The 17,986-nt window shown below is 40.4% G+C and overlaps 2 protein-coding genes across 3 annotated transcripts; both read right to left on the reverse strand.

Annotated features, from left to right (window-relative positions):
- Positions 1 to 904: 904 nt before the first annotated feature.
- On the reverse strand, positions 905 to 3,777 carry LOC9269462 (putative hydrolase C777.06c). 2 transcript variants are annotated; one of them, XR_010739823.1, is made up of 9 exons: positions 3,488 to 3,777; positions 2,883 to 3,018; positions 2,655 to 2,782; positions 2,414 to 2,561; positions 2,219 to 2,324; positions 1,775 to 1,842; positions 1,494 to 1,672; positions 1,301 to 1,410; positions 905 to 1,218 (listed from the first exon to the last, which is right to left on the reverse strand). XR_010739823.1 is itself a non-coding variant. In XM_015774906.3 (9 exons), exons 1-9 carry the CDS (start codon positions 3,634 to 3,636, stop codon positions 1,161 to 1,163), a joined length of 939 nt encoding a protein of 312 aa, XP_015630392.1. In that variant the 5' UTR covers positions 3,637 to 3,777; the 3' UTR covers positions 905 to 1,160. The 2 variants fall into 2 exon arrangements, 1 of the variants encoding a protein (XP_015630392.1); XM_015774906.3 differs by having other exon boundaries at positions 1,637 to 1,672.
- Positions 3,778 to 6,544: 2,767 nt separating this feature from the next.
- On the reverse strand, positions 6,545 to 14,542 carry LOC4333554 (ornithine aminotransferase, mitochondrial-like). Its single transcript, NM_001418383.1, has 10 exons — positions 14,206 to 14,542; positions 13,359 to 13,467; positions 12,980 to 13,210; positions 12,408 to 12,567; positions 12,269 to 12,324; positions 11,602 to 11,754; positions 11,371 to 11,468; positions 11,080 to 11,160; positions 10,730 to 10,963; positions 6,545 to 6,948 (listed from the first exon to the last, which is right to left on the reverse strand). The coding sequence occupies exons 1-10, from the start codon at positions 14,361 to 14,363 to the stop codon at positions 6,807 to 6,809; spliced, it is 1,422 nt and encodes a 473-aa protein (NP_001405312.1). The 5' UTR covers positions 14,364 to 14,542; the 3' UTR covers positions 6,545 to 6,806.
- Between the last annotated feature and the right edge of the window lie 3,444 nt (positions 14,543 to 17,986).

Here is a 17,986-nt window from a genome sequence, read left to right on the forward strand (position 1 = left end):
GTTCCATTACTTAATCCTTAATGATCTGTATATTGCATAATGTTGGGTTGTTTATACGATTTTCACAATACATCCTCTGCTTCAAGTTTCCAGACTACGGGATTATAATTTTGCTCCTTTCAGAATAACCTCATCGATACAAAATATATGCTTGAAGAAAAATAATATATGTAGTATATGATTATATAATAGTGCGAGATTCCCAATTTCCTTCTGTTATGAAAAATGCAAATCGGGTGAAACTCTATAGCTTCCTTCAGTGGCCTTGGGTGATAATATATTTTAAGTATTCAATCAGTTCCGTCATTAGAAGTTGACACACAAAGTCCGCATGAACGAAATAGTAGAGTTTCTAATCAAAACAATAAAAATAAAGGATTCTTCTCATTCGGTGGCAGTACCAACCCTTTGCATTCATCATTCTGTATTCTTATCGCAGTTTGAATCATTCTCATTTACTACCAGATCCAAAGTCTAGGTGAATGCAACACTATATTTTTTTTATTTGTACATTATAATTTCATAATTTATTTTTATTTTTAGAATTACACGGTACAACGCAGACATTCACAAGTCACAACACACGCGCACTCACCCCTATGAACAGACGCACGCAAACCGTACCCCTATGAACATTTTCGAAGACTGGGCCGGCAAATCCTAGAAAGATTGACGAAGTCACCACATTGCTAACCATGCACAAGGGACGTGCATATGCATATATATATATATATATATATATATATATATATATATATATATATATATATATATATATATATATATATATATATATATATATATATATATATATATATATATATATATTGAGACAAGTTGGCAGCCGAGTAGACGAGTGAAAATATATGATGACAAAGGGCCTCATAATCCCAATAAACCAAGATTACTCTTTGAGTAGTTCATTATTTTGGTAAAACAGTATTAACAGAGGTAATACATCCAGGTGCAGATATGAACAAATAGCACCAAGTAATCACCAAATTCTTACACAAGTGAAACTTTCTTTTCCTTTTGAAACAAGCAAAGGGTATAATCCTGAAATGTTCTACAATGATTTCACTGTAATTATTAGAGCATACCTGAAAAACATGCTCTGAAAGTTGTGTTGTGTGCTATATATAAGCCTAAGATCCACCTCATTACAGGTCAATAAACACACGCAGGCCATCGTGAGCTAGTTGTACTGGTATTCCTTCTCTGTGATCACATAATTTTACAAGTTGAACATCTCTTTCACAAAATAAGTGAAGAGCATAAATATTTCACCAACTATGCTTACCTGCTAGACCATTCTGCCAGCGTCTGATTTTCTTTGTGATGTTCGAATTCATGGTTCATTCCAATCAACAGAGCTCTCTTAGGACTTATTCTCTTGACAGCATTAAGAGTCTGAAAATTTTTGTATGCCATCAGGAAAAGAAAACATTGGGATGAACCAGCTTGAAAGGAATGGTTGAATAGTAAGGTCATACTAGGTCAATATTGCTTTGTCTGATGGTATCCAGTTCTAGGCTGGTTTTGATGGAAAGTACATGGAGTTTAAACCATTAAATTTTACCAAACTAATTAATGTTAAAAAAATCATAAGGTGCCTAAAACGTGTGATAAGAGTAACCTGACTCAGAGTAAGGTGGCAACTGCCAGCATCTCCCTGTTCACAGAGGGCGAAGTCTGTGTCAGATTATCAGTATGTTTTGCGTGAAAGAATAGCAAAGACGCTGTTTCAGACGACAAGCATATGGCACAGGCTTACCTCCCCGTGCAACTCGTTCGTTTCTAGTATAAGAAGATCAAGTTGTCCGGCACCAGACTTCGAAATTGCTGCGGGGGAAGAGTGCATCAGCAATGTCTTCCAATAAAACCAGAACAACCAAAAGGCATTCAAAAGAACCCAAAACATATATGTCTACGGATTAAGCATGATTTCAGCCATGGTAGTGCTATTTAATCATTGGCATGATGATAGATGCTCCAACTCCGGTCTTGAGAAAATTGTAGATTTTGATGAGCTGAAATTCCTAGTATTAAGTTTATGCCATTTTCAATATTTCACAAAGAAAAAAAAATTTGAGATACAGGTTTAGCAAGAGAACAAAAACATATACACAGTTGGATCCTTTTCTATTGTTTGCACTAAAAAAACAAAAGGCAAGCATTCTAATATTTGAAGAACGATGGAGGACAGTAAAAATCATACCATGCTCAGTTCTAGGTAGAATTCTTGAGACATCAGATAAATATGCAATTCTGGATCTCCTTCCAAATAGGAATCCTAAACAAACATAATCCTCTCCATGCATGACCTGAAAAGATAATAGCATGTTAGCAACTTCAACGAACAAACACAGAGAAACCAAAGCATCACTTCAAATTCACAACAAGTGGTTCTCACTGGCAGGGGCACAAACTCTAATCCTGATGATACAAATGGTTTGTCGATGTCACCCTCAATTATCGTCCAGTCGAGTTGAATGACTTGGGAACCTTCATCACCTTCCTCCAGCTTATTTTTCAATAAATAGGGGAATCTTGCTGCAACACTGTAAAATTCGTAGGTGATGTCACCATATCATACATGGTAATGATGGCTAATATGATATCAGGTATTAGTCCATTTTGAGTTCTAGAATGACCTGTTCATTGTGAAATGGGTGAGAAAAATAGGAACTTTGCCCAAGCCATTTCTACAACCACTTGGTTGTACCACCCAAACATCATCAAGACCTAAGACAGCATCCGCGTGTTCATGAGTGAGAATAATCTGCAATGCACTGAACCTTATCAGTCATGCCATCTATATGAATTGATCATCATCATTTGTAATAGATTGAAAATGGACAGTGCAGTAAGTAAGATCTCACCGAATCAACATAAGGAATCTTGTGGTGAGAAAACCACCGAAGAACTTGTTCTCTAAATGTCTTGCCGACATCGATTAGAATGTACTTATGGATTCCATCATGTTGGCAGTAATCTATCAAGAGGGAGGTGTTACACCTAAAAGCAGACAAGAGTGTTGCTGTATGAAGGCATTGTTTAGACATCGAGATGATAACTTCATAATGCAAATTTCTATTGTGGTTTTTGATGCAGTAACTACTTTGGAATCATATTTCAAGTCATACCAACAGCATTACTGGATTGGTAAAAATTTTCCCGTAGATAAACAACACACTGTAGCACTGCATAACAATGGTAAATAATACTTCAGAGTTCAGAGAGGAGGTCATTGCAGCACGAACTACTGAACACTTGAACAGCACTGAAAGAATGCTCTGAATTCTAATACAACATTTAACGAGAAATTGTCGGCCAATTCAGGAGAAATTTCACTATTTGCAAACGAGCAATTCTTCTGTAACGGCATCGTCTGACGGAACGAGAGAAAAAAAGAAAGAAAGGATCGAAATCATGCAAAGATCGGGCAGCTTGACTGGACTGCAGCGGCGGCGAGCAAAGAGCGCACCTGTAATTGGGGTTTCGCTCCGGCGGGAGGGAGAGGGAGTGGGAGCAGACGGGGCACGGCGGCGTGGACGGGTGGATGAGGCACCGGGCGTCGGGGAGCGCGCCGGAGCAGCCGGTGCCCAGGAAGATGACCGACGACGACGACTCCATCGATCGCTGGATCGATTCTTGGATTTGGTTTTGTTGATGGGTGGTTTTGGAGAGTGGAATTGCGTAGAGAGTTGGGGGAGATTTTGGGTGCGATTTCTCTCTCTCTCTTTCTTGGCTGGATTTCTTGCTCGGCTTCTCCTCTTCTTCCTCTTTGTTGTGCTTTCTTTTATGCAACCTCGGCGACGGTGCAGTGGGCGGGAAGTGGTTTTCCTCCAAGTGACTTGTATTTTAACTTGGTTTGCATTAGCCAAAAGGAATTTGAGTTTGCTCCGTAAAATTTGGCAAACTGCTTCCCCTTTGGATCCAACCAAATACGGAGTACCTAAGTATATGCACGTATTCATGTAAATCGGAAAAATAATCTTTGAAACAAAGAATTTGGAAACAAATAGGAAGGACGTGTCTGCAACAAGACCGTTCTCTGTATGGTCATAACCAGCTACCTCAATCTCATATCTAGTTGCTACTAGTATACTCAAAAGTGCATGTATTTTTTCTTCTTATGGAATTTTCTCTTAGATTATTCATCCGATTTATGATCCGATTACACCATTGTGTTCATAACAATTAAATCTTTATAACAAGATCTCACATGACTATATTTTTATGAAAAAATAGAAATTACTTTTATAATATATCTAAATTACTTTTAGATTTCACTAAATTACTTTTTAGTCATAAAAGTAATTTAATAAAGCCTGAAAGTAATTTACCTATATTATAGAAGTAACTTAAAACAAAAGTGAAGTAACTTGTTACGGCATTAAAAGAAATCTATACATTCATGTTGTGAGTTGTTTATTTTATAATCATTTTTAGTCAATGATGTAATTTATGCTGATTAAATTTAATTTCAATATAGACTCATGTTTTTACCTCCATAGCGGATTTACTTTTAATATCGTGATAAAGTTACTTTCTTTTTTTCCAAGTTACTTCTATAATATATGTAAATTACTTTCAGGCTTTATTGAATTTACTTTTATGGGTCTAAGAAGTAATTTAGTGAAATCTAAAAGTAATTTAGATATATTATAAAAGTAATTTCTAATTTTTCATCAAAATATAATCATGTGAGATCTTGTTATAAAGATTTAATTCTTACGAACACAACGGTGTAATCGGATCGTAGATCGGATGATTAGTTTAAGAGAAAAATATTTTTGAAGCCGGCGTAGTGTAGAGCATCACATGGCTTCCAATTTGGATTCATGTGGATAATGCCACATCCGTGAATCACCTGGCCATGTACGGACGCACCAGCGCTTGTGGGATCGGACGGCCGATGAGCGTGTTGCGTGATAAGGCAAAATAGAGAGCGCGCGCGAATTAGATTTTACCAAATAGGATAGGAAGTAGTGGTAAAACGAAATCAACCAAATACCTTGCAAAAGGACACCTTTCCTCGTATGCAACATTGGCAGTTTGGCACATCAACAAGGGGGGCCTAATGGGCGATCGGATCCGGCCCCCTGCTCCCCCTATAGGCACTCCTCCCACTTCTCCCCTTCCTCCTCTTCTTCTTCTCTTTCTATTACAATACACCACAAAAAAAATTTAAAAAAAACAAAAAGTTAGAAAAATTTATGTATAAAAAATTTGAATTCAAATTCAAATTTGAATCAGGTATGTAAACTTTTGACTTATAAACTTTGGATCTATAAACTTTAGATGTATAGAAATACTATATATATAAAATATTTGAATTCAAATTCAAATTTAAATCGGATATAATTCAAATTCAAATTTGAATCGGGTATATAAACTTTAGGTCTATAAACTTTAGGTGTATCAACTTTAAATGTATAGAAATACTATATATGAAAAATATTTGAATTCAAATTCAAATTTGAATCGGATATATAAACTTTAGGTCTATAAACTTTAGGTGTATAAACTTTAGATGTATAGAAATACTATATATAAAAAATATTTAAATTCAAATTCAAATTTGAATCGGAAATATAAACTTTTCACTTATAAACTTTTAGTCTCTAAACTTTAGATGTATAAAGTTGAGGTTTATAAACTTTAGGTGCATAAATTTACTAAAATAGAAAAGTAATACGGTGCCAAAAAAAGGGAACTAGGTGGAGGCAGGGAGGGGGAGGAGGGGGGGAATCGATCGCCCTGGGCGAGCGAGGGCGATCTCGCTCAGTAGCATTTCCGCATCAACAATTCGCACTGTTTTGCCTGATTGGCTTGATCGAAACATATGCTTTCTTCAGAACATAACTCCAACGAGAATGCCCGAAGCCAGCAGTGTCAATTGCATCGTACTCCTATTAATGCCCGGAGGGATCAAGTATGTTTCAATAACTAAACTTGCTAGCTATATGCCCACATGCAAGTCACGCAGCCGAAGCATCGTGGATTCGTGGTCGTGGCCAGGCGAACGCCCGGCCGGTGAACGACGCGACGCCGGTGTGTGGTGTCGTCGACGATGATGGCCAACTGGAGGCACACCGACGCGGTTTGAGAAAGGGTTAATTTGATCCATGCCATTGCAAATTAGCCCTTCGAGAAACGCCCTTAGGTTTTCCAGCTAGCTGCGCAAGATGATGGACTAGATAACCTGGATTCTAAAACCTCACTTCTCCTAATCATTTGATATTAGATCATTCCCTAATATTCGCATCTTACACACCGATGCGGCGTGCTCCGCAGCAGCTGGTCGCGGATGTTGATGCTATTCCGGCACCGGCCGGCTCATCTTGTTTTGCAGGTCCAGTACAGCTAGCGTTCGTCGCCGGGATCTTCGTCACCGCAGCTTTGCGCGGCGGTGGATCTCACTAACAGAAACAACTACTATGTGCAAACAGATGCCAAAATGAAAAAGGAATATATATATATATATATATATATATATATATATATATATATATATATAATGCAAATAACGAAGATGTAGATAAAATCGACCGATTTCATCCAATTCAAGATTCTTCTGCATGATATGATAGACTAGAATAATGCTACCCCATTTGTTTGCAACCAGCTCGATTAGGCGACAAATCCCTGGACCATATGTCCCAGACATCGCAACAAGGAGGTGTATATATCCTACTCTACTACTACAATGAGCTATGAATTCGCGAGGTGTGTTCTGCTATTTTATTTGGGCGAAACGGGTGCCTCTGGAAACGTTTCATTGTCTCGTCTATCACTCATCAGTACAAGTCTCTGCCGCATCTGTCACAGGATTGTTTTTCTGCCGCGGATTCTGTCTTCTTGATCTGCTTCTGCAGCTGTGGCAGGTCATGCTCAAGCACATCGCTGAACGCCTTCGATGCTTCTGCAAGCTCCTCAGGACTGAAATTAAGAGGATTTTTAGCCATTACCGCAAAAAAAACAAAACAAAAAAAACAAAACAAAACTTTATTGAACATACCGAGAGGTAGGTCTGATGGGATTCTCTTAGGAATTAACTTAGAGGTTATGGAGGTGGCTTCAATTGATGAGGGAGAGTTTTATGTCAAGTTTCATGTGAGAAATAAGGAGGATGGCTTTCAGTGGATTCTTGTGGCAGTCTATGGAGCTGCTCAGGAGGAATTCAAAGAGGACTTCTTAGTGGAGTTGGTGAATGCATGTAATAAAGAACCGTGTCCATTGTTGGTGGGAGGGGATTTCAATATCATTAGAAATCCTAGTGAGAAAAATAATGATAGGTACAATGACAAGTGGCCATTTTTATTTAATGTGGTCATTGACAGTGTTAACTTGAGAGAGTTAGAACTATCTGGTCGCAAGTTCACTTGGGCAAGCTCTATGCAAAATCCAACATTTGAAAAATTAGATAGGGTGCTTACCAGTACAGAATGGGAACTAAGATTTCCACTTGCTACTGTTAGAGCACTGAATAGAGAGTTCTCTGATCACACGCCACTTTTGTTGGATACTGGATCGGGGACTCAAGGAAATAAACAACCGCTTTTTAAGTTTGAGCTAGGGTGGTTGTTAAGAGAAGGTTTTCTAGAATTGGTCACAGAGGTTTGGAGAAAGGAAAGTAGAGGGTCGACCAAGTTAGAGAAATGGCAAAATAAGATTAGGAGGTTGAGACAGTTTTTGAGAGGATGGGCTAAGAACATTAATGGAGCTTATAAAAAGGAAAAGGCTATTCTAATCGCGAAAGTGGAAGAGCTAGATAAGAAGGCGGAGTCTCAATTACTGTCTAGACAGGAGTTGGACCTAAAAAATTATGTGAAACAGAGGCTATCTTTTTTGCTGAGGGAAGAGGAAATTAAGTGGCTTCAAAGGGCAAAAACAAAGCGAATCTTAGAAGGGGATCGAAACACGAAATACTACCATTTGATAGCAAATGGAAAGCATAGGAAGACTAGGATTTTTCAGCTGGAACAGGAGGAAGGAGTAATCAGAGGGGATGTACAAATTAAGAAGTATATCACCAAATTTTATAAAGACCTGTTTGGGGCTCCAGTGGGAAATAACTTTTCCTTGATGGAATCGCAAAGAGAGGACATTCCTCAGGTTTCGGAAGAAGAAAATGAAGTGTTAACAAAAAGTTTTTCAGATGACGAAGTAAAAGAGGCCATCTTTCAAATGGACATAATAAGGCGCCGGGACCAGATGGTTTTCCGGCAGAGTTCTATCAAGTGTTCTGGCATGTAATTAAGGATGATCTCATGGCTATGTTTCATGACTTTCATGATATGAAGTTACCCCTTCATAGCCTAAACTTTGGCATCATCACTCTGTTACCGAAGCAAGAGGAAGCAAGAAAGATTCAACAATATAGACCAATTTGTCTTTTGAATGTGAGTTTTAAGATTTTTACTAAGGTCATAGCCAATAGAGTAGCTCTAGTAGCTCAAAAGGTTATTAGACCATCACAGACAGCCTTCTTGCCAGGGAGAAACATTATGGAAGGGGTAGTAATTTTACATGAAACAATTCATGAGATCCATAGGAAAAGAAGAGACGGAGTTATCTTGAAACTAGATTTTGAGAAGGCGTATGATAAAGTTGATTGGAGGTTTCTGCAACAAACTTTGAAGATGAAAGGCTTCTCTCCAAAGTGGTGTGAATGGATTGATATGATTGTGAGAGGAGGGAGTGTAGCTGTGAAGGTGAACGAGGATATGGAAAACTTTTTTCAAACAAAAGAAGGGCTTAGACAAGGGGATCCGTTGTCTCCAATACTCTTTAACCTAGTGGCTGATATGTTAGCATTGCTAATGCACAGGGCGAATGAGCAAAAGAAAATTCGTGGACTCGTTCCATATCTTGTAGACGATGGGCTCTCAATTCTGCAGTACGCAGATGATACTATCCTCTTTATGGAGCATGATCTAGAGGAGGCCAGGAATCTCAAGTTAGTGCTAAGCACCTTTGAGAAATTATCTGGGCTTAAGATCAACTTTCATAAAAGTGAGCTTTTTTGTTTTGGTAAGGCAAATGAAGTGATGATGGATTACGTAAAGAATTTTGGGTGTGATATGGGAAAGTATCCATTTAAATATCTAGGTATCCCAATGCATCATAAGAGAATCTCAAACAAGGATTGGCAGGCTATTGAGGATAGATTCCAGAAAAAACTAAGTAGCTGGAAAGGGAAACACTTGTCGGTAGGAGGGAGGTTGGTCTTGATTAATTCGGTTTTGAGTAGTTTGGCCATGTTCATGCTCTCTTTTTTTGAGATACCTAAGGGTATACTTAAGAAGCTAGACTATTATAGGTCCAGGTTCTTTTGGCAGTGTGATGAGAATAAGAAGAAGTATAGGTTGGCCAAATGGAGTGTTTTATGTAGCCCTAAGGAGTGTGGTGGCCTCGGAATCCAAAACTTGGAAACACAGAATAGATGTTTGCTAAGCAAATGGTTGTTCCAATTGATAAACGAGGAAGGGGTGTGGCAAACCTTGCTTAGAAGGAAATACTTGTCAAATAAGACTATAACCCAGGTAGAAAGGAGTCCAGGAGACTCACACTTTTGGGGAGGACTCATGGAGGTTAAGAGGGACTTCCTTTCTTTCAGATCTTGGGTAGTTCATGATGGGACACAAGTAAGGTTTTGGGAGGACTGTTGGTGTGGGGATACGTCTTTCGACAAAGTTTTCCCCACACTTTATTCGTTGGTTAGGAGAAGGAATGTAAGTGTAGCAGGGGTGCTAAGCACGCTGCCTTTAAATGTGTCGTTCAGGAGGGCATTGATAGGGGATAACCGAAGATATTGGTACCAATTAGTGGCAAAAGTCTGTTCTTTTAACCTCTCGGAACAAAGTGACTCGTTCAAGTGGAGGTTGAAAGGAGATGGAACCTTTTCGGTAAATTCTATGTACAAGGCGATTATGTATCAAGATATTATACCAAGGAAATCTTTGATTTGGAAACTTAGAATTCCACTGAAAATAAAGATTTTCTTGTGGTACATGCAAAAGGGCGTTATGTTAACAAAAGATAATATGGCGAAAAGAAAGTGGAAAGGTAGCACTAAGTGTTGTTTTTGTAGCTCTAACGAGAACATACATCACCTTTTCCTTGAATGTCGTATTGTAAGGTATATTTGGAGTGCTATACATATTACCTTTGGTATTCCACCGCCTAATAGTGTTGCGCATCTTTTCGGTAGTTGGCTTAATGGTTTGCATCCTAAGCTAAGATGTCACTTTCTGGGGTGTATTGGGGCGCTATGTTGGGCGTTATGGTTATGCCGAAATGATGAGGTATTTCATGGTACCAAAATTAATTCTTTTATGCAGGTAATATTCAGAGGAACACACTGGGCGAGGCAATGGGCCTTGTTGCTTAATGAAGAAGATGGAATCATGGTGAAGAAAGGATGCATGTTGCTAGAAGCCAATGTGATGGATTTCTTTTCCAAGCAGGGATGGAATTTTAGAGGAAGATTACAAGCGTAGACTTTGGTTTCCTCTCTTGCGTGTTTGAAACTTGCTTATTTGGATGTAATCCTTAGGTTGGCTGTGCCATCATTTTGTTAAAACTCCGGGGTCTATGTACCTATTTGTACTTTGTTTGGCCGTGTGCATTCACCTTATGATGCAGAGGCCGGGCGCTGCCCGTTATCTAAAAAAATGATACTAACACAACCATAAAGACATAACAGCAAAGGACATACCTGATTGACAGCGGAGGCGCTAATCTGATTATGGTGTCATGTGTGGGCTTTGCCAGAACGCCTCTCTCCTTCAGCTTGATGCAGATGTCGTAAGCAGAAGCAGGGGATAAAGCTTCGTTGCTTAGATCCACTGCATTAAGCAAACCCCTCCCACGTACTTCCCTTATGATTTGCGGGAATCTCTGTTGAACCTTCTGTAGCTGATCTCTGAACTCTTGTCCTAACTTTGCAGCCCTGTAGTTCAGTAAATGTTTAGAAGAAAGATACTCATAAACAATCATACAGCTGAATCATGAAACAGCTGATGTTATAGGAAATAACAATATTTCTCTTGCAACAAAACAATGTACCTTTCAACGAGACCTTCATCTGTAACTACTTTCAGTGATGCAACTGCCACAGCACTTGCCAATGGGTTCCCACCAAATGTACTGACAGGGATCAAACATAAGACTGATCAAGAAAGAGGGGGGGGGAAGCAAAAAACTTGCTTATCTAAAAGTAGCAAAAATGTTATACACTGGAAAAGAAAAACTAGGGCATTGCACAGACATTAATGCTTGATTAAAGAACTGAATTAGTTCACAATTTAACTCCTTGTTGGAGTGAACCAAAAGAGAAGGATTGAAAATGGCCCATACCTTCCATGTTCTCCTGGTTTGATACACAGCATAATATCCTTATCTGCAAGAACCGCACTGACAGGAACTACTCCAGCACCAAGGGCCTTGCCTAGAATCTGAACAGTGGAGATACTTGATCAACATTGTAGCTGAATATTCTCCAGCAAATAAAAACTCCCAGCGGATAGATACTAGTGTCGTTGTGCAGTAAGAAGAGGTTAAACAGTGTAGCAGAAACTAGAAACTTACCACCACATCAGGTCGTATGTTTTCCCAATCGCATGCCAGCATTTTGCCAGTTCTAGCTATGCCTGTTTGGATCTCATCTGCAATCATCAGAATGTTGTGCCTTGAACACAAATCTCTGACAGCTTTCAAATAGCCATCTGGTGGGATTATTACCTGTGAGCAGTAGGTTTGTGGAATTTTTAACACGAGGATATCACAAGCTGATGAGAATAACAAAAAATATGGATACAAGTAGCACAATGGCTAGAGTATACAGCACATGCTTTAGTTATCAATATAGCCCCATTCTAGTTTACCACCTTAACTTGAAAAGTGCTTTAGGACCAATCTCTAGTTCCATGTTTCTAAATTGAATTAATCAAATTACCTGAGTATCTGTAAATGGCTTAAAAACATATCATGGAAATTAGGCTGGAACAGGTGTCAAACCATGTATACCATTTGTTAGTAATACCCTTAGATGTGAAGTCAAGAAATTGACTATCATGCAGGGTTTGGAAAGTCTTCCAGTCAACTATTTTTTTTTTAAATTGTATTAGAGATTTATAACTTTATACAGTAGTATATCAGAATCAGTATATCACTATACAACACAATACAAAACTAGCAAGAATTCGATCTAGAACTTTTTGAAAAATAAATACAGAGTAACTTAAAAAATACATACCCCAGCTTCTCCTTGGATTGGTTCAAACAAAAAACCACATATCCTCTCGCCATGATCTGAATCAAATAGCGTTCATGAACATGCAAATACTCAAAAATAGTGTAGAATATGGTTGCTACAAATAAACATATGAGCTAACCTTTAAAGATTTTCTCCAACCCATCAGTGTCTCCAAAATCAACTTTAAGATGGCCAGGAACCAATGGGCCAAAACCACGAGTTGCATCATTATCACAACTCATAGAGATGACACCTAATGTCCGACCATGAAAACATCCACAGCAAGAGACAATCAAAGCCTGCAGACGACCGAACATTTCACAAAAAACAGGTACCAATGAATCTCTAATTTCAAAGCCGTTAAGTGATACATTTGCCAAAATATGGACTATCATAGATATTATATAGTTATATTGTACACCAGCAATCAAACAGTTAAGAGTAAGGAAAAACAGTAGGCAACTCTTGTGAATTGTTTTGCTATTTCATTTAATTCTGCTTCCATTTACATAAAGATAATGATATCTTTAACGATATCCAACTAATGAGCAAAATATTAAGAGCAGCAGCATTATGCAAAGCAAGGAATATGGATATCATCTAGTCAAAGCTTACTCGGATTTTTCTGCACCTTCATGGCAACACAAAGGGCCAGATGGAGAGAAATATTGCCAGGTTGAAATGAAACATGTAGCTTTTGGGAAATCATACCTCATTTTTTGGTATCTTTTTCTTCTCATAACCCCATTTCCTCACCAATTTGATAGCTGTTTCCACTCCTTCAGCTCCAGTATTCATCGGCAACATCATTTCATACCCAAACATGCTTGTCAGGTATTCTGCAAAGATTGGGAATTTGTCATTGTAGAAAGCTCTAGAACTCAGTGTGAGCCTTTCTGCCTGCTCTTTCAACGCTCTCAGGACTTTTGGATGGCAATGGCCCTACAACAATTGCAAAAACTACATCAATTATGAAAAATGATATAAGCTGGCTGAAACAATGGATACCAACATGTTTGCCTTCTAATATGTGCTTTTTGACCAAAAGACATTCAATTACAAGATGTAACAAACCAGGAAAAAAAATCACCTGATTGACTGCAGAATAAGCAGACAGGAAATCAATGTATTTGTTGCCTTCAGGATCCAATATATGTGAACCTTCTCCCTTGGAGAACACCACCGGAATTGGATGGTAGCTGCAGGAAGTGAATGTTCAAGCTCTGTTAGGAAGCAACTAGAATATCAAAATAAAAGGCTTGCAGTGACAGGTGAAAGTTCCTTTTGTCCCAGACATATGCATAAGCTTCATATAACTTGTTGCATAATTTGTGAAAAATAAAACCAGAGGTTCAATTGCTCTATGCTTATTAACTAGAACCTCAGAATTTCCAGCCAATGAGACAAGGCAAGTAGTAGAGACGTCTTTATCGCAACCAAATGCAACAGCAGTACTAACTCCCTGGGACATATCAGAGTCACCATCAATGTCGCTGACATGGTACTTAGTGATAAACATTAAACAACACTCGGTCAGTATCCAGAAGTGGCCTAGTCCTTGATATAAACAACATTCGAGAGTGAGTTGAGCCCAGTCTCCCTCTCCCACGCGTACAAGTATCAGTTGTACACTACTTCTACATCCCCAATTCGAGGAAGTAATCATACGATCTCCCTCTCCCACGGCACTATGCAAGATAAACAGAGGACTAACCGAAGAAAGGGGGAATTCCTGAGCAAGAAAAAAATCGATCACGAGCGCGGAATTCTCAGTCTGAAACGCGATCCGAGTACGATCCGCCGGACCAGCGAGTCGGGGACTGAACCGTGGAGGAGGGGGGAGCATTCAGGCAGGCACTCACGGTGAGAGAGATCGCAGCACAAGAGAGCGAGGAAGGAAGGAAAAGGGGAGGGGGAGATCGAGGGGCAAACCGTACTTGTGCGCGCTGCGCTCGCGCTCCATCCGCATGAGCTCCTCGGACGTCAGCGCCGCCCCGGCGGCGCGCTCCGCCGCCGTGGCCGAGCACATCCCCCTCCCCCGCGCCAGGGCGCGCGCCAGCCCCCCACCGCCACGCCTCGCCAGCGCCGCCGCCATCGTGACGCGCCCCCACGCCACCAGATTGCGCTCGAGCCGCCGCCGCCTCCGCTTCCACCCCGGGGCACGCTCGCGTGGAGGTCTGGAGGAGGAGGAGATGAAGAGGAAGCCTGCGGCTGCGGCGTAGGGGGTTCGCGTCGCGAGCTCGCAAAAATTTCGCAACGGAATGGGATGGGATGAAATGGGGTTTAACTCTACTCCTATCTAACTAACCTCGGGTCGGGCGATAGCTGCCGTTTTTGCCACGGAAGCAGCGAGCGCCGTGGGCCGTGGGCGTGGGCGTGGGCGTGGGCGTGTGCGTGTGGGACTCTCACTCTTACCCTACTCTCGGTGGTGGGGCCCACTCACTGACTTGCTGGGGCTCTCCCTCTCGCTGCTGGCTTTCTGGGCCCACTTGTTCTCCTTCCACACGTCGCTGCGCGTTTGCGGCGCCTGCTCGTCGCGCCCAGCGGGGAAATTTAACTATTTGCCACTCAATTAACGATTTGTCACATCGTATCTATAACATGTGAGCTCTCATATATTTATCTATGATATATGATTATAATAGCAAATTGTTAAGCACCGCTCGTAAGAGTGGCAAATAGTTAAAAGTCTTTTTACACGACGCGAACGGGATCACGGGACGCTGAGCGAGCTGCGTTTGAAGTCTTTTTACGTACGCACGCACGCTCTTCATAAGCGGTGTATTTTCTAAAAAGTTTTCTATACCAAAGTTACTTAAAAAATTATTTTATTTTATTTTTAAAAAAATTGATACTTAATTAATCACGTATTAATGGTACTTAATTAATCATGTATTAATGGGTACTTAATTAATCACGTATTAATAACTGTATTCGGAACATTGTGTTCTGAACACAAGTAGTTAGCACGGAAAAAAGTGCGGTCTATATTACCACATGATTAATTAAGTATTTGCTATTTTTTAAAAAAATAGATCAATATAATTTTTTAAACAGTATAAAAAAATTTTTAAAAAAATACACTACTTAACCGTTTAAAAAGCGTGCGCTCGGAAAAAGAAAAGGGAAAGTTGGGAACACAGGTTCCGAACAGACCCCCGCTCGCTGCCTGCCTGTTCGGTTGCCGTGGGCCCTCGTGGCAGCCGAAGCCATCTGCTTTGGTTGGTCCGTGTGCCCCCACAGCGACGCTCTGTACGGTGGCACCAATGTTTTCCGGACAATCGTACAGAAGAAACACAAAGCATCTGAAATTGAAATGTGGTGCCATCAATTTGTTCGGCTAGGCTTGGGACCTGTTCATATTACTGATAAAATAAATACTTTTAAAATTTAATATTGCTAAAATTTTAATAAATTAGCAACATTACTAAATTTTGGTACAATATGCTAAATTTGTTGTTGCCGAAATTCTATACTAATGTTTGGTAACAAGCTAAATATATTCACGTGTTTACCAATTTAAAAAAAATTAATATGGTTTAAAATAAGACACATCTAAACAAGTCCTTGGAGCACCATCGACTACAAAGGCTACAACTGATCAAGGGTTAATTCCAGCTCCAACAGTCCATGTGCTCCACCGAAAGCACTTTTCTAAGAGTACCAAAATATGCTGCTACCTCTGTTTCAGGTTATAAAACGTTTTGACTTTGATCAAAGTCAAACTGTTTCAAGTTTGACTAAGTTTGTAGAAAAAAATAATAACATTTTCAACCCAAGACAAATTTATTATGAAAATATATTCAATTATTGATTTAATGAAATTAATTTGGTATTATAAATATAGCCTAAGTCAAACATCTTATAACCTGAAACGGAGTTAGTATCATTTTTTTTTGTTAGAGTTGTACTGCAACACCTTTTTGACCTACCTGCACTATGGGCATGTTTACATCCTTCAAAATAACAAAAGTTGTGTCTTTTTTTAGCACTTTTTTACCGTTTTGGATCTATGTAAATTTGGCCAAGTTGGCATTTGGCATTTGGGAGTCCATACCAGCGAATTTGGCAAAAAATAGCTCGGGCCCCGTGCGGACGCGGTTTACCCCTCACTCTCTCTCTCTCTCTCCGCTCTCTGCTTGCAGGCGCTCTCTTTTACCCAAAATTTCCCCATCTCGCTCTCCACTCACACAGCCTCCGCCTCCGGCCAGCTTGCCCGCCATAGCCGCTGACGCCGTGGCTGGTGGAGCTAGGAGCCGCGGTGGAGGTCGTCATTCCCCGGCGCAAGATATATGATCATCTATCCTTGCTTTCTTTCTTCTTTCTCTTCCTCTCTCCTTGCATGCGGCGTCAGCGACCTCCCCCACCACGAGCAGCGGAAGCGACGCTCTTCTCCACCGCATGCGGCAGCGGCGGCGACAGCTTCCTGTGGAGGAGGGGGAAGGGGAGGCCGGCTGATAAATCCTGAGTCCCACTCGAGACACTCAAGGTTGTTATTGGCCCGATCTTTTAGTGAGTTGATGATAACTACGATTTAGGAGAAACGTTGACTACCCGACTACAACCGTACTAGACGTGTTGCGCCTTCGCGATCGACACACCTCTCCGTGTGTTGTTGATCTTGCCGGTGTAGATCAACCTTATTCCTGCAAGCAAATCGAAGAAACAAGCAAGAACAAGATAAAAGCAATCTGAATTACAGATAGGAATTAAATACAAATGATAAGTTGGGGTTCCGAACAACAAGCAGACGGACGGTCTAGCCGACACGCACGCTGCAAGCAAGTAGCAATTGCTAAACTTTAATTTGACAAAACCCAAGAAACCCTGAAGGGGTATCTAGCTATTTATGGAGGTGGGAGAACTACCTAGGGGTGCCTAGGGTCGTGCTCCACCTGGTTGGGGCACACCTCACATGGGCCCCATTTAGGCCGGGGTCCCAAATGAAGTTACAAGCCCATATGCCCATTATAGGTGACGTAACACCTTGTTTCTGTGATTGTGGCCAAACGATACGGAATTCGGGGATGAGGCTGGATCCGTTGGAAAGAGAACTCCGAGAGCTTTCCATCGAGTACTCACAGGCCGAAACAAAGCTTGTATACAGATTTGGCGGCCATTTGAATTCTGCAATGTCGCAGGTGGCCGAATCAGATTCCAGCACTTGATCAACTTGATCTTGATGCGAGCGACGATTGTATCAATAGTAGTCATGGTCACATCACTAGCAAGCCGAAGGGGGAAGAGGAGGTCGCCGCACGGGAAGGGGAGGCTGGCGAGCCGGAGGGGGAAGAGGATGTCACCATGGGAGAGGGGGAAGGCAAAACTAGTAAAATGTGCAATTAATATAGGCAAATTAGTCTTTACTAGTAAAATGGCAAAACTTTACCATGGATCTAAACACCAACTAGCAAAACTTCAATGTCAAATCTTTTGCCGCCAAAACTTTTGCCCAAAAAATTTGCCACAACAAATTGATCTAGACATGCCCTATATAAATGATGAGGGGAAGGGGAAACTATTTTGATCCCTCATGGGGAGATCCCCTCGTTATTTGCATGTCACTCTAATGGTTATGAAAAAAATTGGAAATTTGAAAATGTGTATTAACATGTGATATAACACTCCATAAATATGCAAGTTTAAATTCAACTTCTACATCTCGTTAAAAAAACAAATTAAACACTAGTAGAGAAACGATTTTTCCGTGCGGTCAAA

The sequence above is a fragment of the Oryza sativa genome, chromosome 3, assembly GCF_034140825.1.
Source record: "Oryza sativa Japonica Group chromosome 3, ASM3414082v1".
Lineage (NCBI taxonomy): Eukaryota > Viridiplantae > Streptophyta > Magnoliopsida > Poales > Poaceae > Oryza > Oryza sativa.

Coding starts and splice junctions, on each gene's coding strand:
- LOC4333554 (NM_001418383.1), bottom strand. CDS start 14,363: ATGGCGGCGGCGCTGGCGAGGCGTGGCGGTGGGGGGCTGGCGCGCGCC. Junction 12,568..12,979: donor AAAAGATACCAAAAAATGAG/GTATGATTTCCC, acceptor GGTCGTCTGCAG/GCTTTGATTGTCTCTTGCTG. Junction 11,755..12,268: donor CAATCCAAGGAGAAGCTGGG/GTATGTATTTTT, acceptor TACTGCTCACAG/GTAATAATCCCACCAGATGG.
- LOC9269462 (XM_015774906.3), bottom strand. CDS start 3,636: ATGGAGTCGTCGTCGTCGGTCATCTTCCTGGGCACCGGCTGCTCCGGC. Junction 2,783..2,882: donor AGATTCCTTATGTTGATTCG/GTGAGATCTTAC, acceptor AGTGCATTGCAG/ATTATTCTCACTCATGAACA. Junction 2,325..2,413: donor TAGAGTTTGTGCCCCTGCCA/GTGAGAACCACT, acceptor TTATCTTTTCAG/GTCATGCATGGAGAGGATTA.